Here is a 27898-nt window from a genome sequence, read left to right as displayed (position 1 = left end):
TCTCACCTGGACAAAAGGAACACCTATGTGAGAATGTTGTTCATTGACTACAGCTCAGCGTTCAACACCATAGTGCCCACGAAGCTCATCACTAAGCTAAGGACTCTGGGACTAAACACCTCCCTCTGCAACTGGATCCTGGACTTCCTGACGGGCCGCCCCCAGGTGGTAAGAGTAGGCAACAACACGTCTGCCACGCTGATCCTTACGACTCCAACACCATCATTAAGTTTGCTGAGGACACAACAGTGGTAGGCCTGATCACCGACAACGATGAGACTGCCTATAGGGAGGAGGTCAGAGAACTGGTAGTGTGGTGCCAGGACAACAACCTCTCCCTCAATGTGAGCAAGACAAAGGAGCTGATCGTGGACTACAGGAAAAGGCGGGCCAAACAGGCCCCCATTACCCTCGACGGGGCTGTAGTGGAGTGGGTCGAGAGTTTCAAGTTCCTTGGTGTCCACATCACCAACGAACTATCATGGTCCAAACATACCAAGACAATCGTGAAGAGTACATAACAAAACCTTTTTCCCCTCAGGAGACTGAAAAGATTTGGCATGGGTCCCCAGGTTCTCAAAAGGTTCTACAGCTGCACCAGAGAGTATCCTGACCGGTTGCATCGTCGCCTGGTATGGCAACTGCTCGGCATCTGACCGTAAGGCGCTACAGAGGGTAGTGCGAACGGCCCAGTACCTCACTGGGGCCAAGCTTCCTGCCACCCAGGACCTATATAATAGGCGGTGTCAGAGGAAAGCACCTAATATTGTCAGAGACTCCAGCACACCCAAGTTATAGACTGTTTTCTCTGCTACCGCACGGCAATCGGTACCGGAGCGCCAAGTCTAGGACCAAAAGGCTCCTCAACAGCTTCTACCCCCAAGCCGTTAGACTGCTGAACAATTAATAAAAATCGCCACCGAACAATTTACATTGATCTCCCCCCTCCCTTTTGTACACTGCTGCTACTCACTTCGCCCCCACCTACATGTACATATTACCCCCCTGCACACTGACTTGGTACCAGTGCCCCCTGTATATAGAATCCTTGTTATTCTTTTTGTTACTTTTTATTATTACTTTTTATTTTAGCCTACTTGGTAAATATTTTTTTCTTCTTGAACTGCACTGTTGGTTTAGGGCTTGTAAGTAAGCATTTCACGGTAGTCTACACTTGTATTCGGCACAAGTGGCAAATGAAGTTTGATTTGAAATCCTTGTAATGCCACATGTTCAATGGCTCAAATTGATTAATTCACATGATTGAGGTTTTATGTGAGCTATATAAACGATAATTGTGAGGAAAGGTTGATGCCACAGAATTAGTTCAGTACAACTAACTCATTGGGATGCCAGCCCCACCCGTTGACTGTAGTAGTGACTCCATCACTGCGCCGTGGCGTGGAGCTTTTTGCATCAGCAGCAAAAGCCTGTGTATGAACTTTATTGTTCCCAAGCAGAAAAACATTGCACCAACAGGTCGACGTGTCAGGAAATAGTCGGGAGAAGTAAATGGGCTAAAGAAGGAGTTGGGTAACACGAAAAACAACAGTTTTAAAGATTTTTAAAAAATAAACATTTTCAGCGTGAAATTCATATAGCTAGCTAACGTTGGTTGTCACCGCTTTCTTACGATGTTGACCAAATTCGAGACGAAGTCGGCCCGTGTTAAAGGTAAGTTAACGCTGTTAAGTTAGCAGCCTGTGTTAGCTAGCTAATGACGTTGCCCATGTTCATGTAAAATGTTGCTTTCTTTAGTCGTAAATTGACAAGACATATTTATTGATTATATTAGCAATGTCATTGTCACGATCTCTAGATTGTTCATGACTTCGCTAGCTAGCTAGCTTCTACCCTCTGATTGCAAGGAAACGTATGCTATCTTCGCTAATGCTAATGCTAACGACACAAAAAAACATCTCGATTTGTTCAAATTTATGGGCGATTCACGATAAACAGTACCAGTCAAAAGTTTGGACACCTACTCATTCAAGGGTTTTTCTTATTTTTTTTCTAGTTTCTACATTGTTGAATAATAGTGAGGACATCAACTTTAAACAACATTTAATCATGTAGTAACCAAAAAAGTGTTAAATCAAAATATATTTGAGATTCTTCAAAGTAGCCACCCTTTGCCTTGATGACAGCTTTGCACACTCTTGGCATTCTCTCAACCAGCTTCATCTGGAATGCTTTTCCAACAGTCTTGAAGGAGTTCTCACATATGCTTTTCCTTTACTCTGCGGTCCAACTCATCCCAAACCATCTCAACTGGGCTGAGGTCCGGTGATCTAATGCAGCACTCCATCACTCTTCCTTGGTCAAATAGCCCATAAACAGCCTGGAGGTGTGTTGGCTCATTGTCCTGTTGAAAAACAAATGATAGTCCCACTAAGCTCAAACCAGATGGGATGGCGTATCGCTGCAGAATGCTGTGGTAACCATGCTGGTTAAGCGTGCCTTGAATTTAAAAATAATCGCTGACAGTGTCACCAGCAAAGCACCCCCACACCATCACACCAACTCCTCCTCCATGCTTCACGGTGGGAACCACACATCTGGATATCATCTGTTCACCTACTCTGCGTCTCATAGACTTGTCGGTTGAGTCCAAATTTGAGATTTTTGGTTCCATCAGACCAAAGGACAGATTTCCACCAGTCTAATGTCCATTGCTCGTGTTTCTTGGCCCAAGCAAGTCTCTTGTTCTTATAAGAGTCCTTTAGTAGTGGTTTCTTTGCAGCAATTTGACCATGAAAGCCTGATTCACACAGTCTCCTCTGAACAGTTAATGTTGAGATGTGTCTGTTACTTGAAGTCTGTCACGCATTTATTTGGGCTGTAATCTGAGGTGCAGTTAACTCTAATGGTTACCTTGGGTCTTCCATTCCTGTGGCGGTCCTCATGAGAGCCAGTTTCATCATAGGGCTTGATGGTTTATGCGACTGCACTTGAAGAAACGTTCAAAGTTATTGAAATTATCTGGATTGACTGACCTTCATTTCTTAATGTAATGATGCACTGTAATTTCTCTTTGCTCTTTTACCAAATAGGGCTATCTTCTGTATACCACAACCTTGTCACAACACAACTGATAGGCTTAAATGCATGAAGAAGGAAAATAAATTCCACAACACCTGTTAATTGAAATGCATTACAGGTGACTGACTACCTCATGAAGCTGGTTGAGAGAATGCCAAGAGTGCAAAGCTGTCATCAAAGCAAAGGGTGGATACTTTGAAGAATTTCAAATATAAACTCAGCAAAAAAAGAAACGTTACATTTTCAGAACCCTGTCTTTCAAAGATAATTCGTAAAAATCTAAATAACTTCACAGATCTTCATTGTAAAGGGTTTAAACGCTGTTTCCCATGCTTGTTCAATGAACCATAAACAATTAATGAACATTCACCTGTGGAACGGTCGTTAAGACACTAACAGCTTACAGACGGTAGGCAATTATGGTCACAGTTATAAAAACGTAGGACACTAAAGACGCCTTTCTACTGACTCTGAAAAACACCAAAAGAAAGATGCCCAGGGTCCCTTAGACCACTGCGCCACCCGGGAGGCCCTGTTGTACAATTTTTAAAGGTCAAATACACTGCATTTAAAACAGCCAGCACCAATCTAATAAATTCAGAGCTTGTGTAATTATACCTAGGCTGAATATATATGCCTTCCACAACCATAAGAGCCACTAATAATTTAGATTTTCAAATTTATTTTTTTTGCAATCAGTTCTGTCTATAAAAATCCTTTTTACAAATGTAACTAGAACAATCCATAATGCACATACAGTTTTAGTGAATCAGGCATTATAGAAAATTAACACCTGGCTCATAAACAATCTCTCAAGCACAAGCCCACGTGCTAGTGAGTAGCCAGCTTATATATATGTATGTGTGTGTATATATGTTTTGAACATGGCATCCAATCTCAGAAATCTGACTTCAGTGTGTTCAAGACAACTTATAACTTGGAGGAACATTTTTTTTGAGCGGTCATCCAACTCAGAATTTCAAATCTGAAACTAGGGCATCTTTCTAGAATTCCGACCTGAAGATCACTGACATCGTTTTTTCCAGAGTTCCCAGTTTCTTGAAAGCACCAATAATCATTGATTGTGTACTTGATGACCATGTTGCCATTCATTGGTGTCATAGCTAGTAGACACAGATTGTGTAACTAGCTAGTCTCCCTAGGCAAACTCGTTACCGCCCACAATGTGTCAAGCTTTGCCTAGGGGCGGGTTTACAAGACTAATAAGTCAACTTTCTAAAACCATTTATTTTCCATAGGGCTGAGTTTCCACCCGAAGCGGCCCTGGATCCTTGCTAGTCTTCACAATGGAGTCATCCAGCTGTGGGACTATCGGATGTGCACACTGATTGACAAGTTCGATGAACATGATGGTAAAATGAGTTTTGTAACTAATTTCAACAACAAAAAATGAAAGAATTTGATCCACTTTGATTGGTTATTGATTATGATGTTTGTGTTTTTATTGTAAAGGCCCTGTCAGAGGAATTGATTTCCACAAGCAGCAGCCTCTTTTTGTGTCTGGAGGTGATGACTACAAAATCAAGGTTAGACATTTATATTAGGGATGTGAAAAATGTACAATTTTGCTTAAACTCTTAAACTGCCATTTGAAAAAAAAAAAAAAATCCGTTACAATTATAAGAGGAAAAAAATCATACAATTCCATGTCAATTCACAATGCAGAATAATGGTCCTATTGCATATGTATATACCCTTGAAAGCGCTATGACATGTTTGTTTGTCAGTAAGGGTATACAATGGCTTTTTAACACTAGAACCGCCTGGCCTTTCAGCCTATTAGTACCCGCTAGAGAACATTGCTAACGTTGCCGGGCGTCCCCTTTAGCATCCGCATCACATGCATATCAACCCGCAAGGTTGCGAGGATATTCTTGGAGAAAGTGATATTTGGAAAAAGAGCTGCACCTCTTGAATTGAGATATTTGACAGAAGTTAGTGTCACAGAAAGTGCAGAATATGTTCTTTTTGATACTATATAGAATTCAAAAAGTTTCACATGCATGTGACTGAAGGAGGATTTGATAAAGTGATGCAGGTAGACTGGCTTCGTTCGCTTCCCCTCGCTCATCGACTCAGTCAAAGATATGTTTTGCATTATTCCAAAGGCCTACTGCAACACAGGATATTTTTGTTTCCATTACAGTAAATTTAATTCGTAATAATAGAATTATGGTAAATAAAACAGTCCCGTAAAGCTTATTTTAACAAAGTCAAATGTAAAATAGGATGATATCGACCTGCCAAGCACGTGGTCAAATTATTTGCCATAAACATGAGTGCCAATGCTGATTAAATAGGCATAACGCAAACTCATCGTTACACTTATTGTTCTAAATTAAGTCAACCTCTTGACCCTCCTTGTCATTTAGTTAGGCCTGGCTGGGTACCAACGTCCTACATCACATTGTCTTTGAATAAGTAAATAAATAAAATGCAAACATTTAAGGAAAAGTCGAGGAAGGACGTAATTTTTTGGGGGGCCATTTAAAAAAAAAAAAAAAAAGTGTAATATTTTTTTTTTTTACACCATCTAGGCTGTTCTATTGTTAGGTTGTTCTAGTGTTTAGGCGGTTCTATTTTTAAATGCAGACATAAAACCTTCTCTGTAGATAGTTTCAAAGCGCCACTGAATGGGCATTTTACCTGTCTGTAAAGGAATGCCGCTTCTGAAGCAGGACTAACGTCCATCACTAGGCGACCAGAACTGTCAAACAAATAATCTCAAGCTTCCTGCACACCGCCTGTCTACTTCTTATGGGCAGACCACTCTTTCCTAAATCAAATGAAATGTTATTGGTCACATACACATGGTTAGCAGATGTTAATGCGAGTGTAGCAAAATGCTTTAAAGTTACTTAAATACTGTGACTTACCAAGACGTTTAGTAGAAAGAGAACACCCCTTCCGTTAGGAATCGACTCCTAAGATTCAGTGTTTTTGAAACGGAGGAGACTGATTAGCTGCCGTAATTTCGAGAACACAAACACTTGCATCTTTCATAGCGAGCTAGCAAGCGACCGAGAGCGAGGGGAGGGGCACGATATAGGCAGGTCGGCCACCAGGCAGACGGAGTCAGAACCATAAACTAGGCCTATCTATCGGCAATCAAAAGTATCTCGCAATGGAATACTGTATTTAGCAATTTCTTGGCCTCCAATGTCTCGTAACTTCAGTAAAGTAGAGCCTATCGTCAATGAATAGGCTAGGATATTCTACACACAACATACCGAAGACTGAACACACACTCTCATCATTAGCGAAGAGAAAGCGCAAGCGAGCCAGCTGCACTGTGATTTACATTTTGTGAGGGTGAAAAAAACATTGTTTTCCAATAGGGGTTTTTCTTAACGTTAAGGATCCCAATTTCATTTGAACGTTTAAACATTTACACCCCTAATTCATACAAACCCACCTTCTCCCTCATATTTATTTTAGCAGAGAATAGATCCTAAAACATACTGGAAAACTGTGATGTCACTGCTCTATCAACTGTTTATCTCCCTTTACCAGGTGTGGAACTACAAGCTGCGGCGTTGCCTCTTCACTCTTCTTGGACACCTGGACTACATCCGCACCACCTTCTTCCATCATGTGAGTCCTTTCTTATTTTTTACATACAAAATGGCTAGCCTACATCCATTTTGTTGTCACTTACATTAAGGCCCAACCTTTGAATGTAATGTTTATCCCTTAGTTTCATGTTCTCAATAGTTCTGGAATAGAATGACATATAGCCCTAATGCCTTCTGAAACCCATTCCTTTCCTTTCTCCAGGAGTATCCCTGGATTCTGAGTGCCTCAGATGACCAGACCATCCGCATCTGGAACTGGCAGTCCAGGACATGCGTCTGGTAAGTCTGTGCCTGAGCCAAGAGTTGGTACTTCACTCAAACGCTTGCATGTGTCTGTTTTTCTAATTGTAAATTATGATATCATTTTTTTGTGTTTCTCTCCTGCAGTGTCTTGACAGGGCATAATCACTATGTGATGTGTGCTCAGTTCCACCCATCTGAGGACCTGGTGGTGTCAGCTAGCCTGGACCAGACTGTGCGCGTGTGGGATATCTCTGGTGAGGTCGTGGGGATGGGACTCAGGGTAGCGGGTGGGGGTGAGGTTTGGGGAGGGGGCTGGGTGGTATGGAAAGGAAGCCAGGAACAGGACATGTCCTGAACCCCTTCCTCTCCTCTTTGTAGAGAATTAATCTCTATGGGCTGTTTGCAGAAACACCTCTCTCCTTAGTTGAGATGGACAGGCGAATAGAGAGAGTGAAAAGGATATCGTTTTAGAATAGGGGAAGCGGATGATAAGAGCATCGCTATGAACATAACTAAAGACCTTTCAGTAGTTAAAAGAGCTAAGGTAAGACTTTGTTAGATGGTGTGAGAGAGAGAGAGAATATGAGAGAGGTGTTTCTGTGCTTCTGCATGTTTTAATATCTACTTGTCGTCTGATCTTGTTTGACTGTCCTTCCATCATTCTTTTACTCTTCTCATATACTAACCCATTTAAGGTATCCAAGTTTCCTACCTCATTCTCAACTCACACACACACCACATAATTCTATTCCTGCCACCTTTGGTAGATCAGTGTTGGCATGCATGGCTTCAGTGACTTCTCATAACCAAATAAAATGTTATTTGTCACATGCTTTGTAAACAAAAGGTGCAGACTAACAGTGAAATGCTTACTTACGGGTGCTTCCCAACAATAGAGAAAAATATAGAAAAAAGAATAACACAAGGAATAAAGTAACAATAACTTAGCTATATACACAGGGTACCAGTACCGAGTAGATGTGCGAGGTTATTGAGGTAGATATGTACTGTAGCTCACAATCCTGTGCAGCTGGGAGGTGTGGAATTCCCTTATTTATTCTCACTATTCTGTGCACATGATTGTCCCAGATTACATGATAGCCAGCCACTGTCTCCAGGCTCAGTTGGCCATTACAATTTCACCTCTCAAATACCCTAAGAAAACTATGTTAGGCATCAGTGCCGTGCTACTACTCACTATTAACTGCTTTCATTGATGATAACGCATCACCTCGCAAACTTTGTTATTACCCTTTACTAATAAGTAATACATATGCATGATATAATGGTCTACCTGTGCAGTGCACAATGTCTCCATGGCACAGTCAGTAATACTGTAAGTAGCCATAACATCCCATTTGACTTTATCAATATCATCTTTGCATTTCCTGATCAGTGCTGTAGATTACATTAACTTGTAATTGATAAGCTTGTTGGTCAGTAAGCATGAACACTTGGCATGACTCAAACCTCAAAGCAGCAGAAAGATGTTTAGTTTGTAGCAGTATCTAACCCAAGCATGGACTCTCCAAAATACTACTCACCCCTCCTGACGTTCAACGCCCAATCAGAGCACCTCTTTACAACCCCAACCACCACCTCCACCAGCCCATCAGCCAAGTCCATCCCTTCCCACTTCCACCTGTGTCACCTGTCCCCATGCTCTCCCTGGAAACATCCACACCTGCACATGGGTTCCTAGTGCAGTTCTCCTTCATGAATCCTCTTCTTGATCCTGTTGGCTTATTTGTTCACCACATGATTTCCCTGGGCCAGCGACACTGACACAAACTGTGTTCTCTCCATATTAAGTGTGTGTTCTGACTCGAGTCCTGGACATCATATTTTGTGATTGATTAATTGTGATCCAATGACGGGGAACTGGGATGCTCTTTGTGTGTTGGTGATTAATTAACCCCATCATGGCTGTTTTGATGTGCTGTTAAAAAGAGATGGTAGTTCCTGGACTCGAGTGCGGACCACACTGAGAAAACCGGTTGTGTTGTTGCTTTTCAGTGCCTGTGTGTGTGTTCCAACGGCTACGTTTTTGTGTTAGAGCTCTCAAATCATGCACTGCCTTTCCTCTCACTGATGGTATCTCTGAGTGTATTAACGTGTGTCAATCCGTCTCTTTCTCCCTCCCCTGTATGTGGGTTCCCCTGTGTAACATGTATATGGATTCCCCTTGTGCGTGGTGCTATGTTTGTTGGTTCCAGGTCTGAGGAAGAAGAACCTCTCTCCCAGTGCCGTGGAGACTGAGGTGCGAGGCATCTCTGGCGTCGATTTGTTCGGCGCTTCCGATGCCGTCGTCAAACACGTGCTCGAGGTGAGTCATTGATGTCTGTTGAAAGTAAAGTCAGTGTTTACCCTAGGATGTTTTTCAACAGTGGTGGCAAAGTTAGCGTGGGGGGGGGGTGGTGTTGTAGTAGTGGATGTGGTCAATAGTGCGGTTTTAGCGGCCCTCTTGGCCACAGAGACATGTTGCCGTTTTAGAGCAAATTTCCTGCAATTCTACATATTTGCCATGTTTTATGCTTTGTTCTTATGCAATCTAAGTGACTCAAACGTAATAAAATCATTGTGAGCCCCATGCCATGACTTTTTTTTAAATGTTAGATTACAGATAGTTTTTATTTTTATTGTTAGGTCTCAAAGATGATCGTATTAAAACAAATATATAGCTCCATTATCTTTTCTACATAATTTGTCTGGTTTTAGTCATCCATAAAATTAAAGTATTCAAAAGTCAATACATTTGACTTTACTTTTACCACATCATGTTGTTACAGCCTGAATTTAACATGGATTCCATTTAGATTTTTTGTCACTGGCCTACACACAATACCACCAAATGTCAAAGTACAATAATGTTTGTAGATTTTTTTTAAACAAATTAATAAAAAATTAGAAGCTAAATTGTCTTGAATCAATAAGATTTCAACCCCTTTGTTCAGGAGTGAAACAAGTCACGTAATACGTTGCATGGACTCACTAGCCCTGTTTCCGTTGGCTCGAATGTAATTATCAAATTCAAACTGGGCCAGTTTTTGCGTTACACAAACTTTTATGAGAACAGTCAGCCCTCAAATGCTAGCTACCTAACGTTAGCTAGCAAATCGAAGTTGAAACAAGCTATCATATAAAACTTGTCATCTGGTTTGCATGTCTAGCTAGCTTGTAGCCAATGCCACGGCAAGCAAAGTAGGAATGAAGCTAGCCTGTTATGCTAGCGACGATGCTAACCTTTCAGCTAGCTAACAAGCTAAACATCTTTACTAAATGCATAGCTCTGAGTCTGGCTGGCAGTGGCAGGAGTATGGGGTAACGTTAGTTGCAGCATGGTGAGGGTGAATACAATTCTTCATCTTGCTAGCTAGCACCATTAGCGAAGCCAGCAGCACATTCACGGCTACCTAGCAAGATGACATAATTTCTCATTTCTGGAGGCAGTGGAAACCCAATTTGAGCTAGCCCACCAAGGCCAGCCTAATCCGGGTTGATTTTAATGGAAACGTGGCTTCTGTGTGCAATAATAGTGACTTTTGAATGACTACCTCATCTGAGTGAAAAGGAAGCCTGTACATAATCAAACATATTAAAAAACATGTAATGCAGCAAAACAAATTGGAAAAGCAATTAACTTTTTGTCCTAAATATAAAGTGTTATGTTTAGGATCAAATCCAATACATTACTGAGTACCACTCTCCATATTTTCAAGCATTGTCTTTGCTGCATCATGTTATGGGTAGGCTTGTAATTGTTAAGGACTGGGGAGTTTTTCAGGATTAAAAAAAAGAAACAGAATAGAGCTAAGCACAGGCTAAATCCTAGAGGAAAACCTGGTTGTCTGCTTTCTACCTGACACAGAGAGATTAATTCACCTTTCATCAGGCCAATAACCTAAAACACAAGGCCAAAGCTACACACACACACACACTGAATAAAAATGTAAATCCATGTAAAGTGTTGGTTTCATGAACTGAAATAAAAGATCCCAGAAAATATGCACATGAAGGTTATTTCAACAACAAAAAAAATGGCACATTTTTGGTAGGTCCTTGTTAATGTGCTTTTCTCCTTTGCCTGTTTAATCAGCATTATCATTACACAGGTGCACCTTGTGCCGTGGACAATAAAAGGCCACTCTAAAATGTGCAATTTTGTCACATAACACAATGCCACAGATGTCTCAAGTTTTGAGGGAATGTGCAATTGTCATGCTGACTTTAGAAATGTCCACCAGAGCTGTTACAAGATAATTTAATTTTCATTTCTCTACCATAAGCTGCATCCAACGTCATTTTAGAGAATTTGGCATGACGTCCAAACGGCCTCACAACCGCAGACTGAGGAGTATTTCTGTCTGAAATGTAGTCCTTTTTGTGGGGAAAATCTGATTCTGATTGGCTGAGTTGGCTCCCCAGTGGGTGGGCCTGGCTCCCAAGTGGGTAGGTCTATGCCATCCCAGGCCCACCCATGTCTGTGCTCCTGCCCAGTCTTATGAAATCCATAAATTAAGGGCCTAATGAATTTATTTCAATTGACTGATTTCCTTATATGAACTGTAACTCATTAAAATTGTTGCATGTTGCGTTTTATTTTTGTTCAGTGTATCTATCTAGATCTCTATATGTATCATCTATTTTTGTAGTGGCGACAACAATGTAGCTAGGGCGTCTCGCTGCTGCTTAAGGAAATCTAGGGGAAACACTAAAAGTAGTTGTGGTGTGCCTCCGAATTTTCTATATACAAGTATCCTATATGCCCGTCTTTGGAGAAGCAGAGAGGTGTGAGCTGAGCAGATCACTGAAATTAATACATATTTTATTGGTAGGACCTGGAGTTTGTACTGCCCAAGAAAAGCTCTGAGCCATCTGAGGGCCAGTTATGAGCCATGTGAGTTTTCCTCTCCCTGCAGGGTCACGACCGTGGGGTTAACTGGGCCGCCTTCCATCCCAGCATGCCTCTCATCGTCTCAGGGGCTGACGACCGGCAGGTCAAGATCTGGAGGATGAACGGTGGGTGTGTGTAACTGGATGATGTATTGTCTTACTATGTGCAGTGCTTTCAGAAAGTATTCACACCCCTTGACTTTTTTCACATTTTGTTGTTACAGCCTGAATTTAAAATGTATTACATTTTGATTTTGTGTTGCTGGCCTACACACATTACCCTACTCTGTGTGCAATAATAGTGTTTAACATGATTTTTGAATGCCTACCTCATCTCTGTACCCCACACATAGAATTATTTTTTACTTGATTGTCTTACTTTCTCCCACCTCTCCAGAGTCCAAGGCATGGGAGCTGGACACCTGCAGGGGCCACTACAACAACGTGTCCTGTGCTGTCTTCCACCCCCGCCAGGAGCTCATCCTTTCCAACTCCGAGGACAAGAGCATCCGTGTGTGGGACATGTCCAAGAGGACTGGCGTCCAGACCTTCCGCAGGGACCACGACCGCTTCTGGGTGCTGGGAGCTCACCCCAACCTCAACCTATTTGCTGCCGGTAAGTGACTAACGTATAATGATAACAATGAATCAAATTGATATGGAGCTTTTTATTGTGCTCAAAGTAGATTGCATTGTAAGGCAGATGGAGGTGGTATTCTTGACTCACCTCCTATGCAGATGGGCACACATACTGAATATTGCTGCACTTCATTTCACTGTCTTTCAGTGACATTGTTTCATTGAAGACATTTGTTAATTAGAAGTGGAGTGCGTAACCAGGCTGTTTGTCCTCCAGGTCATGACAGTGGTATGCTGGTTTTTAAGCTGGAGCGTGAGCGTCCGGCCTATGCTGTGTACGGAAACATGCTCTACTACGTCAAGGACCGCTTCCTGCGACAGCTCGACTTCAGCAGCAGCAAGGACACTGCCGTCATGCAGCTGCGCAGGTGTGTGTGTGTGCGTGTGCATGCTCATATAACACTGCGAAGTCTGTATTGTCCTTTAACTGAATTCTGAAGGATGAGACTGACTGCTTGCGATTTTCTAAAAGAATGCGAGAGGTCAGCTGGTTTTGTCATGATGTGAATTCTAACCACTGTTCTGTTTTTCTACTAGTGGGTCAAAGTTCCCAGTGTTCAGCATGTCTTACAACCCCGCAGAGAATGCTGTCCTGCTCTGCACTGTGAGTCTCGCTCTTAAAACAAACTTGCATGCACATAATGGGTTATACAGTCATGTCCAAAAATATTGGCACCATTGATTAAGCTGAGCAGAAAAGACGTTACAATAAATAATACAAATACTGAGCTATATTGTGTACTTAAAAAAATGGGAAATCATATATATTTTATACTAAGACCATTAAGAGATTTTGTTTTAACGAGTCTTTATTATTTGTAACCCAGTTTTCATTACCTCACCTTTGCGAGGATAACCGCACTGAGCCTTTTTCGAGAATGTTTTATGGGAATTGGAGACAACATTGGGAGGGATCTTAGATCATTCCTCCATACAGAACCTTTCCAGATCCTTGATATCCTTGGTTTGTGCTTATGGCAGTGTTGTATGTAGTGCCCGAGACCGGTCTCGAGACCACGACTTATCAATTGTGTAGTACAAAAGAGAAATCATGCACAAAGTAGCCTACACAATCACAAAGCACATGAAATATATTAACATGCGCGTCGCACACAGCCTAGTTTCAGCGGAATATCATCTGCAGGTAGCAAGAGTGTGCAGCTCTCAGCTGGCTTTGGCATAGAGCAGCTCACAGAAGAATGACATCGGTAGCCGGTAGAGTTGGAAAGACGTTTCAACTTATGATATCTACCAGTAAATGCTAACTAAGGCAGCAATGGGTATGCAAACCAGGTATTGAAAAAGTTGAGTCTGAATTGTTAGTTAGTAGGCCATGTGTGATGCGCAATTGTCATTATGCCTGTTTGCATCAGGGGCGTAGACTTGGATGGGCCTTGATGTGGTGGTTTAAGCGTTGTTGTGGACTTAGACATCACCTTTTTTTTCTAGAAAAAGTGTTCTTTTAGGGAGTGGAAATCTGATCAATCTATTATAAAAGTAAAAAACACAAGATTTTTCACACAGGGTGCCTTTCCGTATGGGAACGTTTTGTCAAAATGAGAGTATACCCACTTCTACAGACGCCACTGCATAGAGCCGATGGAAAGACAGCAGTCACACACATGATATTAAAGAATAAGCAGTCCATAAACTCGGACATAATAAGCCAGTAGGTCCCAATCATAAGAGTACAAAAACACAACCATTAAGGATTTCCCAATCGAAATGTACAACTATTACATCATGCAAAAAAAACATTTCACATTTAGCACACAAAGTAACCGGTGACCTTAAGTTTACAGTGGAACTGACAGCGTTTTAACTACTTTGCATATATGAAACAGACAATCATAATATCAGTCAAAAATATCAAATTCTCTGTTTCTGCTACAAAACCAACTTTATAAGATGTTTTTAAAATAGGTTATATTTCACTCCTTGTTCCATGACGTACACTAAGGCATTGTTGGCAGAATAGATGGATGCAGTTCAATGCATGATTAATATAATTCACCAATACATGTCTATTAATTGTCAAAACACACGGCCGCTTTCCTACTCGGCGTCAGTATACGTAATTCCCAAACATTGTAAGAATTGATGAAAACTTGAAAATGACCATATCTAAGTTTAATTCTTCCTGGGGGTGTATATGAACAGATGTGGCTAAAATGCTGTCAGTTCCAATTGAAATGCAACAATGTTTCACACACAAGCTATTTTCAAAGAGATGACTAACAACAGAAAGTGTGCTGCAATAAACCCAGTTCCACTCACCAGATGATGATCATTTGAAACTTAACTTCTTGTTTAAAGTTATTCTTGAAAAGGGAGACGCTAACAAATTAGCAACAACATCCTCTTTGATAACACCTACTGCAGCCGCTACAAACCAGCAGAAAACAAACGCTAACTAGCTAGACCGTGGAAAAACTGCTCGCTATTGCGCAGTGACCTGTTGGCCTTCAAGTTTTCATATGTTTTTATAAAAACGGTCCCACTAGTGGCCTCTTGAGTGGCGCAGCGATCTAAGGTACTGCATTGCAGCACTAGAGGTGTCACTAGTGTACCTCATTTGCACATGCAGTTTATAGATTTTCTACTGTATTATTGATTGTATGTTTGTTTATTCCATGTGTAACTCTGTGTTGTATGTGTCGAACTGCTTTGCTTTAGCTTGGCCAGGTCGCAGTTGCAAACGAGAACTTGTTCTCAACTAGCCTACCTGGTTAAATAAAGGTGAAATAAAATAAATAAATAAAACTATAGGCCATGATTGGGATTCCCATAGGCGGCGCATAATTGGCCCAGTGTCGTCCGAGTTAGGGGAGGGTTTGGCAGGGGAGGCTTTACTTGGCTCATCGCGCTCTAGCAACTCCTTGTGGCGGGCTGAGCACCTGCAGGCTGCCACGGTTGTCAGTTGAACGGTGTTTCCTCCGACACATTGGTGCGGTTGGCTTCCAGATTAAGCGGGCGGGTGTTAAGAAGTGCTGTTTGGTGGGTCATGTTTCAGAGGAAGCATGACTCGACCTTCGCCTCCCAAGCCCGTTGGGGAGCTGCAGCGATGAGACAAGATCGAAATTGGGGAGGAAAAAGGGGGTAAAATACAACAACAAAAATAACTGTCCCACTCATTTAAGTCAAAATGTGATTGGTTGAATTCACTGTCACTCTGAAATGTTGCCCTAATACAGTTGAATGGCAGATGCCTTTATCTCGTTCCTGATGGCCTAGCCAATGGCTGACTTAGCTAGCTAGATTTATCTCCCCAGAGACGGCAAAGAAAAATCCTGATTGGATCTTTTTCTCTCTTCAGTGTTAACCTTTCCAACACAAACTGAAGCGATTTAAATCAGAACATAATATAATTAGCATTATTATTATAATTATTATTTTATAAATCCTAAACTCTTCTCTGAAGGCGTAGAAGGCCAATTGTTCCCCACTGTGTTTGGGTTAGTAATAATTTTTAGTGGCTCTATTTTCTCTCTGCATGCATTTTTTCACTTCTTAATGTCTAAAGAATCCATTTCTGAAATATGAACTCATAAATACGGGACATTTTGAACTCCGTTCTTGACTCGGATTCGATTTGCTCCGGTCTTGGTCTTGAATCGGTCTCGCTTTAGGTGGTCTCGAACACAACACTGGCATATGGACTGCTCTCTTCAATTCAAACCACAGGTTTTCAATGGGGTTAAAGTCTGGAGACTGAGATGTCCACTACAAAATTTAGATTTTGTGGTCAATTTAACAATTTCTTTGTTTATTTTGATGTGTTCTTGGGGTTCTATTTCTAATACTCATTTTGATGAGCTTAACCCATCACCCTCACACCCTATGGGCGGGGAGGCTACCCCACTTAGGCAGAGGTAAAGGACGGTACCCCATGGACCTCCAACCACTTTTCGATGATCTTACAGCGGAGGAAGGAGAAGGGGAGCTCGCCATTGATGAGTTCGAAGGCAAGGAAAATTATGGCATCTTCCCAGAGCAAGAAATGGAGAAAAAGGAAGCCCAGGCTTGAGGCCTTCTTTCTCCCTCAGCAGAGCTTCGGTTCCCGATGACAAATACGGGCTTCTCGATGGTCGCCTATGGTCTCCTAGTGGTCCCAGCATTCGCGGTGGAAGCCAAACGCAAATGGGACAAGCTTTTGTCCAGCAATGCCCAAACCAGGCACTATCTTGGCATGGACAATAAGGGCATGGAGATAGGCTTCGGCAAGCCGCCGGTGGTCGAGCAGTCACTGGCTAACCTCCCAATCCCAGTGCCTCGTTTAAGACCGGCACTGCCCTCCATGGAAAGACTGAGCGCTTCACCACCACCACATTCCTTAAGGTCTGCGACACGTTGAGTACAGGTGTTTAAAGCTGCTACACATAGGAATGCCTTTTTAGAATTTTCACATTATTTGTGTAAATGTCTAATATCTGGTGCTAATAGTGGCATGATAGTGTGTCACCGTATTGCTTACCCGCCAGTATTGGGATTAGTTGTGTTATTTGCCTATTGATTTCTCCCATCAGAGCGGCATCTGTTGTCAAACTGGGAAAGCTGTTCTGACTATCTATAATTCCCTGGTTCTCTCAATTGAATTTTGTGCGAAAACAAGCACTGAATAGCTTTCACACGCGGCAGAGGCAGGCAGACCATTTACCAGTTGCCAACCAAGCACTATCCCCAGATTTAGTGTTTTAACCTCTCTTGGGTATGTGGAATGTGACCGTCCCACCTGCGGAACACACTATTCAACAGCCAGTGAAATAGCAGGGTGCCAAATTCAAAACAATAGTAGGACGTCCTCCAACGTATCAGAGCTCTTGCAGTATGACCTGACATTTTCCATCCAATCGAAGGATCAGAGAATGAATATAGTATTGAAAGCGTAAGCTCTAGCTAGCACTGTTGTGAATAGTTGACTCAGTGTTTTGAACAAATTCATTAATTTGAATATTAAGGAGAAGCAGCAGAGAGCTACCTATATTTCATTGTATTTTTTCTTATTTTACCTTTCATTTACTTAGCTAATGCAGCTAATTTAGCCTACTCAAGAACCTGACTCAGAGGAATGCTATTTACAGTGCATTCAGAAAGTATTCAGACCCCTTGACTTCTTCCACATTTTGTTACGTTACAGCCTTATCCTAAAATTGATTAAATATTTTTTTCCCCTCATCAATCTACATACAATACCCCATAATGATAAAGGAAAAACAGGTTTTTAGAAATGTTTGTAAATAAAAATGTACCTTATTTACATAAGTATTCAGACCCTTTGCTATGAGACTTCAAATTGAGCTCAGGTGCATCCTGTTTCCATTGATCATCCTTGATGTTTCTACAACTTGGAGTCCACCTGTGGTAAATTGATTGGACATGATTTGGAAAGGCACACACCTGTCTATATAAGGTCCCACAGTTGTCAGGGCAAAGACAAAGCCATGAGGTCGATGGAATTGTCCGTAGCGCTCCAAGACAGGATTGTGTCGAGGTACAGATCTGGGGAAGGGTACAAAAAAATGTCTGCAGCATTGAAGATCCACAAGAACACAGTGGCCTCCATCATTCTTAAATGGAAGAAGTTTGGAACCACCAAGAATCTTCCTAGAGCTGGCTGCCTGGCCAAACTGAGCAATCAAGGGAGAAGGGCCTTGGTCAGGGAGGTGACCAAGAACCCGATGGTCACTCTGACAGAGCTCCTGAGTTCCTCTGTGGAGATGAGAAAACCATCTCTACAGCACCCCACCTATCAGGCCTTTGGCCACTCTACCATAGATGGAATCCACTCCTCAGTAAAAGGCACATGACAGCCTGCTTGGAATTAGCCAAAAGGCACTTAAAGTCTCTGACTATGAGAAACAAGATTCTCTGGTCTGATGAAACCAAGATTGAACTCTTTGGCCTGAATGCCAAGCGTCACGTCTGGAGGAAACCTTGCACCATCCCTACGGTGAAGCGCGGTGTCAGCATCATGCTGTGGGGATGTTTTTCAGTGGCAGGGACTGGGACACTAGTCGGGATTAAGGGAAAGATGAACGTAGCAAAGTACAGCGACATCCTTGATGAAAACCTTCTCCAGAGCACTCAGGACCTCAGACTGGGGCGAAGGTTCACCATCCATCAGGACAACGACCCTAAGCACACAGCCAAGATAACGCAGGGAGTGGCTTCGGGACAAGTTTCTGAATGTCCTTGAGTGGCCCAGCCAGACCCCGGACTTGAAATCTGAAAATAGCTGTGCAGCGACACTCCCCATCCAATCTGACAGAGCTTTATGATAGTCCTATCATAAAATCTTTAAGACAAGTTGAAGTTATGAACAGTAGCTTATTTCCCAAGTATTCTAGCTTAAGGAGTTTAAAAAAAGAACAACAATAAGTCTATAGCCTAGGCATAGGCTATATTCTCAATCACAGCTTTATGAGACAGATAACAAACAATATTATTAATTTACTATTATTTTATGAAGCAAATAAAGCTATTATTATCCAGTTCGAAAGATGACTGTTTCTATCCAGCCCATGATGTATAATCTAAGACCGTTCCTTATCAGACTGTCACTGCTCCATCATTTGCACACCACACACACACACACACACACACCTGTTCCATGCTGAAGCCACTCCACCAGAAAGGATATTAGAAAAGATTTGCCAGCATTTAGCCTCTGCCCAGGCTTTCAACAACATTTCGTAATGATTCGTCCAGTCGTAGCATTCGATTTGCTATAGCCCAACGGTCATTTTAGATAGCTTTTTTATTGTAGTATTTTACACCAAAAATTGTTAGGGGTCTGGCCAATAAGGGGCAATACTAGGGCTGTTACAGTGACCATATTACCGCCACTGATGAGGTGTGTACAGCCTGTGCAAAAAACAAAGCAGACCTCATATCTTTCATGCAACTTTTTTTCAAATCATTAGTTGCATCATGCAGCCTTAGAATGTATAAAAACTCTAAACATATAGTTTGTATCGCAACTAAAGTTACATTAATAACTCTAAATTAAGCATATTGGAGTACCTGTTTCGTTGTTAACCGTTTAACACAGAATAACCGCATGTGCGCACTTCCTCAAATCATTTGAAGAAAATATCCTTTCTGTTTTATTCAGCTAAGTTCGATTTGTATTCTTCATATTATAAAATAATGCCAATGAACTAGTGTAGCCCACAGCCAAATGGCATAGCCAGGCCACGGCCTAAGGACGACTGAGTATGCTATTCTGTTCTTCTGAAACAGACAACAATTTCTTCATGTCACGTTTCTTTAGACCTGTCTAAAATAAATCATGGATTTATTGTGATGGTGTTGTCTATATTACATGGATTTATTAGACTTTTTAAAACAGAGATGTTTCAAAGGTCTGCGTCAATGGCTTGTAGGCTATGCGTGGAAGCCAGGAGATGCTAAATGTGTTTGTTTGTTAGTTAATGGTCAATTACTGTGAGACTGGCAGTTATTTGCTTGACAATCACTGGCTGACAAAATGTCATGACTGCCACAGCCCTAGGCTTTACTATCATATAGCACAATGTTTTATGGGTACGTAATCATGATAGGACAAAGGTTGACCTCACCCAACCCTACATTCAACAAATGTAAACGCCACTTGGCTTAGAACTGGTTCTATGGTCAGATGAGCCCTTTGGTCACACACACGCTAAAGTATTATTTATTTGATTAGTCTTTTTTGCTCATCTTTATCAAGGTTGCCAATAATTTTGGACCTGACTGTACTTCCACATACAGTGCCTTCAAGTGTTCACACCCCTTGACCTTTTACACAATTTGTTGTATTACAGCCTGAATTTAAAGTGGATAAAATTTTGTTTAGTCATTGGCCTACACACAATGCCCCATAATGTCAATGAAATTATTATTATTTTCTAAAATAATTAATTACAAATGAAAAGCTGCGTTCCACCAGACACTGAGAGATGAATTCACCTTTCAGCAGGACAATAACCTAAAACACAAGGCCAAATCTACACCGGAGATGCTTACCAAGAACACCGTGAATGTTCTTGAGTTGCCGAGTTACAGTTTTGATTTAAATCTGCTTAAAAATCTATGGGAAGACCTGAAAATGGTTGTCTAGCAATGATCAACAACCAATTTGACAGAGCTTGAAGAATTTTGTAAAGGATAATGGGCAAATGTTGCACAATCCAGGTGTGGAAAGCTCTTTGAGACTTACCCAGAAAGACTCACAGCTGTAATCGCTGCCAAAGGTGATGTATTGACTCACGGGGTTGAATACTTATCTAATCACAATATTTGTTTTTCATAAATTATAACATTTGTAAAAAATATTTTTTCCACTTTGCAATTATTTGGTGAATTTTTGACAAAAAAATGACACTTAAATCCATTTAATCCCAGTTTGTAACACAACAAAATGTGGAAAAAGTCAAGGGATGTGAATACTTTCTGAAGGTACTGTACATACTCATCATTTAGACACTTTCTTTAGTTGTTGAAAATGTATTGACGTGCCTCTTCTATTGCAGAGGGCAACTAACCTGGAGAACAGCACCTATGACTTGTACTCCATCCCCAAAGAGAGTGACTCTCAGAATCCAGATGGTAAAACTACACTTATTCTCTCTTATAACGAGACGGAATCTGTGAAATGTGAATGGAATTCCAATTTCATATCTTTCTTTTTAGATGATTAAAAACCCCACTAACCCCATGTTAATTTTTTCTCCCCCTCCTGCAGCTCCTGAGGGGAAGAGGTCCTCTGGTCTGACCTCAGTCTGGGTCGCCAGGAACAGGTTCGCTGTTCTGGACCGCATGCACTCGGTAAGTGTGTGTGTGTGTGCATGATTAAATAGCATGTATTCTCTGGACCAATGGCTGTAGTTATTTTAAATATTAGTTAAAGTACAGTTAAGAGGTCAGAGGATGACTATAGTAATGATGGTGAACCCTGCTCTCCCTCCAGCTGCTGATCAAGAACCTAAAGAATGAGATTGTGAAGAAGGTACAAGTACCTAGCTGTGAGGAGATCTTCTATGCCGGGACGGGCTCCCTGCTGCTGCGCGACGCAGACGGAGTCACCCTCTTTGACGTGCAGCAGAAACGCTCGCTGGCCACCGTGAAGATCGCCAAGGTCAAGTATGTGGTCTGGAGCGCCGACACCAGCCACGTGGCCCTGCTGGCTAAACACGGTATGTACTGAACACACCCTAAACCCACATCTTATTAGTCTTTTCATCTCTGTTTTGCTGCCAAGATTTTCTCCCTACTAGTTGTTTTTCCCAATCTTTCACAGATTCTCTCTCTCTCACCTGTTGTCAACAGCCTATCCCAAATGTACACCCTATCTAGCTGTTCACTCGATTTCTAGTACCCCCAGATGTTAGCCTTCCTTTACCTGTTAATAAACCTGATTGTCTGCTTGCCCCGGCAGCCATTATGATCTGCAACAGGAAGCTGGAGAGTCTGTGCAGCATCCATGAGAACATCCGTGTGAAGAGTGGAGCCTGGGATGAGAGTGGAGTCTTCATCTACACCACCTCCAACCACATCAAATACGCCCTCACCTCAGGGTAAAGACACACCACTACCGCACAAGACACCGCTCTAGTCACGAGTTTGAGAGAGGAGAGCAGTATCCAACTTTTCGAATCACACTCCACTCCTCTTTCTGTAGTGATCATGGTATCATCCGGACTCTGGATCTGCCCATCTACGTGACCCGGGTCAGAGGCAACAGTGTCTATTGTCTTGACCGTGAGTGCAGGCCCCGCGTGCTGAACATTGACCCCACGGAGTACCGCTTCAAACTGGCCCTGGTCAACCGCAAATATGAGGAGGTGAGGAGGAGGTCATTTGATGCTCCTTCTCTCTTTTCCCTTTCTGGAGTTACTTTTTGACTGACTTTGTTTGACCCATGACCTCCTACAGGTGCTGCACATGGTGCGTAACGCCAAGCTGGTTGGCCAGTCCATCATCGCCTACCTGCAGAAGAAGGGCTATCCGGAGGTGGCCCTGCACTTCGTCAAGGATGAAAAGACCCGCTTCAGTTTGGCTTTGGAGTGTGGAAACATTGAGGTGAGTTTGAGAACCCAGGTTTCATTCAACATCTCTGAGAGACCGTCTGTGTGAAACACTGTGTGGTGTAATTTGCCCTCCGATCCTGTAGGTGGCGTTGGAGGCCGCCAAGGCTCTGGATGAGAGGGGCTGCTGGGAGCGGCTGGGCGAGGCGGCGCTGCTGCAGGGTCACCACCAGGTCGTGGAGATGTGCTACCAGAGGACCAAAAACTTCGACAAGCTCACCTTCCTCTACCTCATCACCGGCAACCTGGCCAAGCTCCGCAAGATGATGAAGATAGGTTAGACAGATAGTGTTTTTTTCCCAGACCAATAGTGCCTGTGTTTGTCAGAGTTGTTTGACTGACAAGTGTTTGATCACTGTGTTGCAGCTGAGATCAGAAAGGACATGAGTGGACACTACCAGGGTGCTCTGTATCTGGGGGATGTCAGCGAGAGAGTCCGCATCCTGAAGAACTGTGGCCAGAGTGAGTCTTCTTAAATGAACACACACCTCTTACTCTCTCTTTCCAACTCCCTCAATATTTCTGACATGAGACTCTTGTTTGTGATGCTTTTGGTCTAAACTGCTTGTCTGTTAACTCTGTGGCTGTCTTCCATTTGTAGAGTCACTGGCATATCTGACTGCTGCCACCCACGGGATGGACGAAGAAGCGGAAGCCCTGAAAGAGACCTTTGACCCAGAAAAGGACACTGTCCCTGAGGTGGACCCCAATGCCCAGCTGCTGCAGCCACCACCTCCCATCAACCCCCTGGATACCAACTGGCCCCTGCTCACTGTGTCCAAGGGCTTCTTCGAGGGAGCCATTGCAGCCAAGGGTGAGTCCCCTGCCCGGACAGCACATTTTGTTAGCCATTTGGGACTAGCCTGGGGTAGTGTATTGTGTTGTGTCAGCATATTTGTTGTGTAGAGTTGTTACATTAGTTTTTGTTGTGTGTGTTGCAGGGAAGGCTGGTCAGATGGCTGCAGACATGGATGTTGATGCTCCAGGAGGAGAGGGCTGGGGAGAGGACGCAGAGCTTCAGCTGGACGAGGGTGAGTCCTTCTCAAAAAATCCTTAAATGAGGTGACAAGACTTAAGATTGGCACTGTCTTACCCCATCTCTTTCTATGTTCCTCTCATTTATCTCCTCTCTCTTTATTTATTTGTATAATTTTTTTAGGGGGTAGATCAGCTTTAATATTGCAGATATATTGTAGCTTCCATCAATGTAGTTTTCTGCATCACTTCCAATCCCCCATATATTTTTTTGCAAATATACAGTACCAGTCAAAAGTTTGGACACTCATTCAAGGGTTTTTCTTTATTTTGTCTATTTTCTACATTGTAGAATAATTGTGAAGACATCAAAACTATGAAATAACACATATGGAATCATGTAGTAACCAAAAAAGTGTTAAACAAATCAAAATATATGTTATATTTTAGATTCTTCAAAGAAGCCACCCTTGCCTTGAGGACACTTTTTTTGGTTACTACATGATTCTATGTGTTATTTCATAGTTTTGATGTCTATTATTCACAATGTAGAAAATAGTCAAAATAAAGAAAAACCCTTGAATGAGTAGGTGTTCTAAAACTTTGTACCAGTAGTGTACGTTTTACGGACACAGTATGTTTTACATTAGTTATCTTGTTATTAGTTGTCATTGTTTCCAACCTTAACCTCTTACATCTAGACGTTCCGCTAGCGGAACACCTGCTCCATATCCAATGATAGGCGTGGCGCGAATGACAAATTCCTCAAAAATACAAAAACTTCAATTTTTCAAACATATGACTATTTCACAGCATTTTAAAGACAAGACTCTCCTTTATCTAACCACACTGTCCGATTTCAAAAAGGCTTTACAGCGAAAGCAAAACATTAGATTATGTCAGCAGAGTACCAAGCCAGAAATAATCAGACACCCATTTTTCAAGCTAGCATATAATGTCACAAAAACCCAGAAGACAGCTAAATGCAGCACTAACCTTTGATGATCTTCATCAGATGACACACCTAGGACATTATGTTATACAATACATGCATGTTTTGTTCAATCAAGTTCATATTTATATCAAAAAACAGCTTTTTACATTAGCATGTGACGTTCAGAACTAGCATACCCCCGCAAACTTCCGGGAATTTGCTAACAATTTACTAAATTACTCACGATAAACGTTCACAAAAAGCATAACAATTATTTTAAGAATTATAGATACAGAACTCCTCTATGCACTCGATATGTCCGATTTTAAAATGGCTTTTTTGTGAAAGCACATTTTGCAATATTCTAAGTACATAGCCCAGCCATCACGGGCTAGCTATTTAGACACCCGGCAAGTTTAGCCTTCACCAATATCAGATTTACTATTATAAAAGTTTGATTACCTTTTGTTGTCTTCGTCAGAATGCACTCCCAGGACTCCTACTTCAATAACAAATGTTGGTTTGGTCCAAAATAATCCATCGTTATATCCGAATAGCGGCGTTTTGTTCGTGCGTCCCAGACACTATCCGAAATGGTAAATCAGGGTCGCGCGCATGGCGCAATTCGTGACAAAAAAATTCTAAATATTCCATTACCGTACTTCGAAGCATGTCAACCGCTGTTTAAAATAAATTTTTATGCAATTTATCTAGTAAAAAAGCGATAATATTCCGACCGGGAATCTCCTTTTCGGCAAACAGAGGAAAAATCACAAAGACGGGGGCGGCCAGGGCACGCGCCTAATGCCCACAGTCCCTTGATCGGCCACTTGAGAAAGGCGATAATGTGTTTCAGCCTGGGGCTGGGATGACGACATTCTGTTTTTTCCCGGGCTCTGAGCGCCCATGGAAGACGTAGGAAGTGTCACGTTAGAGCAGAGATCCTTTGTAAAAGATAGAGATGGCAAAGAAGTTCAAGAAATGGTCAGACAGGCCACTTCCTGTAAAGGAATCTCTCAGGTTTTGACCTGCCATTTGAGTTCTGTTATACAGACACCATTCAAACTGTTTTAGAAACTTTAGGGTGTTTTCTATCCAAAGCCAATAATTATATGGATATTCTAGTTACTGGGCAGGAGTAGTAACCAGATTAAATCGGGTACATTTTTTTATCCAGCCGTGAAAATACTGCCCCCTAGCCATAACAGGTTAAGCTCCATTCAACCTCTCCCATCTATCTCTTAACACCATCCATATTGGATTTCTATTTGACATCTCTCTCTTTCCATCAGATGGTTTCATGGATGCCCAGGATGGATTAGGGGAGGAAGGAGGTGCCACGAAGGAGGAGGGAGGAGGCTGGGAGGTAGAGGAGGATCTGGACCTGCCTCCAGAGCTGGTGAGATGATTCTCTTCTTTAACATGAAATCTCCACTCTTTGGTTTAGCAGGACTCATAGCATGACTGATGACTAGTCAGTCTGAGAATGTTGTCTCTTCTCTCTCCCACTAGGAGTTGCCAGCTGGTGCCGGAGTAGGGGCTGAAGATGGTTTCTTTGTCCCTCCTACCAAGGGCATGAGCCCCACTCAGCTGTGGTGCAACAACTCCCAGCTCCCTGTGGACCACGTCCTGGCTGGTTCCTTTGAGACCGCCATGAGGGTAAGCTCTCTCTCTCTCTCACACACACACACACACACACATGCCTTTTATACAGGTTTATACTTTATACTAGTCTTTTTCTCTACTTTTCAGTTGCTCCATGATCAGGTTGGGGTGGTGCAGTTCGGGCCCTATAAGCAGCTGTTCATGCAGACTCTATCCCGCGGGAGAACATGCTACCTCGGCCTGCCATCTCTGCCCTGCCTGCGTGGCAACCCGCAGAGGAACTGGAAGGACTGTGGGGCCAAGCAGGGGCTGCCCGCTGTGGGTCTTCGTCTCTCAGATCTCATTGCCCGCCTGCAGCAGTGCTACCAGCTCACCACTGCCGGCCGCTTCGAGGAGGCCGTTGAACGCTTCCGCACCATCCTGCTGTCTGTGCCACTGCTGGTGGTCGACAACAAGCAGGAGATCGCAGAGGTACGTAGACTTGTTTAGACTAAGGTCAATCAAGTGTGGGCCTGATGGTATTTAGTGGTGATAACCTGATTGAGGTCACTGTCTCTTTTAGGCTCAGCAGCTGATCACAATCTGCAGAGAATACATTGTTGGCCTCACCATGGAAACGGAAAGGAAAAAGTTGCCTAAAGACACATTGGACCAGCAGAAGAGGCTGTGTGAGGTATTGTCATTGTGTTTCTTATCTACTTCCCAACTGAACCATTAGTCTGCAATCTCCCTATTCATTGAGGAGCTCACTACCATTGATCCTTTTTTTAAAGATTGTGTGTTTTGTTTTTCCCAGATGGCAGCTTACTTCACCCACTGCAGTCTCCAGCCAGTCCACATGGTCCTTGTCTTACGTACAGCACTAAATCTATTCTTTAAACTGAAGAACTTCAAGACAGCTGCCAGTTTTGCCCGTCGTCTGCTTGAACTAGGACCCAAACCAGAGGTGGCACAGCAGGTAACAAAGTGTGTGTGTGTGTGCTATGTCCCTTTATACACATGAAATGATTTCTATATATTCACTGTCTCTTACCTTCTCCATCTCTGTATTAAAGACACGCAAGATCTTGGCAGCATGCGAGAAGACGCTGACAGATGCCCACCAGCTGAACTACGACCCCCACAATCCATTTGACCTGTGCGCTGCCTCGTACACACCCCTGTACCGTGGACGCCCAGTGGAGAAGTGCCCCCTCTCTGGGGCCTGCTATTGCCCCCCCTACAAGGGCCAGGTCTGCAGGGTCACACAGGTCAGTCAAGAGAACTGCCCTATTGTGTTGTCATGTACAGAATGCCCCTCTATTTAGAAGTGTCCCGCTTTGATATGAAGTTGTATTAATTGCTTTGTAACTGAGTGTTAAAACATATTTTAGATGTCCTCCCCCGTCAGTGATATCGCTGACCGTTAACCTTCTTGTTTCCAAGGTGACTGAGATCGGAAAGGATGTGATTGGTCTGCGTGTCAGCCCTCTGCAGTTTCGTTAGAGGATGTGAAAAGGACCAGGAATGGGGAAGAACAACATTGATCCATTCAGCGAAACACATCCACACTTTATTCTATATACACCATTTCTTTCTTGGATTAGATAGAAGAAAACATGATTAATGAGAGAGAAGGGTTGGTAGGGTGACATACGATTTATTGGTGAGCAAATGTTATTTTGATGTTAAGCCTTTTTATGTTTGACTGTGACTGCCTGCTTTACCTTTCCTGTGATGCTGTACTTGTGAGTGTTATATCATCTCTGCTCCAACGTTTGAGAATTGTTGTTTTATTAGAACCCTACTAGACAAACCTGTCTGTCTCTTTCTGACCTGTAAGCCCCATAAAATGAATAATACAAAATGAGCATCACTGCTTTGTGTAACTTGTTAAATAAAATAAAAGCTCTACTACTAATTTA

The 27898-nt window shown here is 42.5% G+C and overlaps 1 protein-coding gene across 1 annotated transcript; it reads left to right on the top strand.

Moving 5' to 3' along the window:
- The first annotated feature begins 1383 nt into the window (after positions 1-1383).
- Positions 1384-27898, top strand: LOC106600386 (coatomer subunit alpha). Its single transcript, XM_014191692.2, has 28 exons — positions 1384-1674; positions 4302-4415; positions 4516-4589; positions 6577-6657; positions 6841-6917; positions 7026-7135; positions 9098-9207; positions 11801-11900; positions 12172-12390; positions 12631-12781; positions 12951-13017; positions 20927-21002; positions 21139-21221; positions 21364-21589; positions 21832-21970; positions 22075-22237; positions 22329-22475; positions 22567-22756; positions 22847-22942; positions 23082-23294; positions 23422-23511; positions 25682-25788; positions 25902-26048; positions 26142-26465; positions 26557-26667; positions 26791-26952; positions 27050-27244; positions 27420-27898. The coding sequence occupies exons 1-28, from the start codon at positions 1635-1637 to the stop codon at positions 27477-27479; spliced, it is 3672 nt and encodes a 1223-aa protein (XP_014047167.2). The 5' UTR covers positions 1384-1634; the 3' UTR covers positions 27480-27898.

This window comes from Salmo salar, chromosome ssa03 (assembly GCF_905237065.1).
Source record: "Salmo salar chromosome ssa03, Ssal_v3.1, whole genome shotgun sequence".
Classification (NCBI taxonomy): domain Eukaryota; kingdom Metazoa; phylum Chordata; class Actinopteri; order Salmoniformes; family Salmonidae; genus Salmo; species Salmo salar.
This window is presented reverse-complemented; position numbering and strand designations above follow the sequence as displayed.

Coding starts and splice junctions, on each gene's coding strand:
- LOC106600386 (XM_014191692.2), top strand. CDS start 1,635: ATGTTGACCAAATTCGAGACGAAGTCGGCCCGTGTTAAAG. Junction 1,675..4,301: donor GAAGTCGGCCCGTGTTAAAG/GTAAGTTAACGC, acceptor TATTTTCCATAG/GGCTGAGTTTCCACCCGAAG. Junction 11,901..12,171: donor CAAGATCTGGAGGATGAACG/GTGGGTGTGTGT, acceptor CCACCTCTCCAG/AGTCCAAGGCATGGGAGCTG.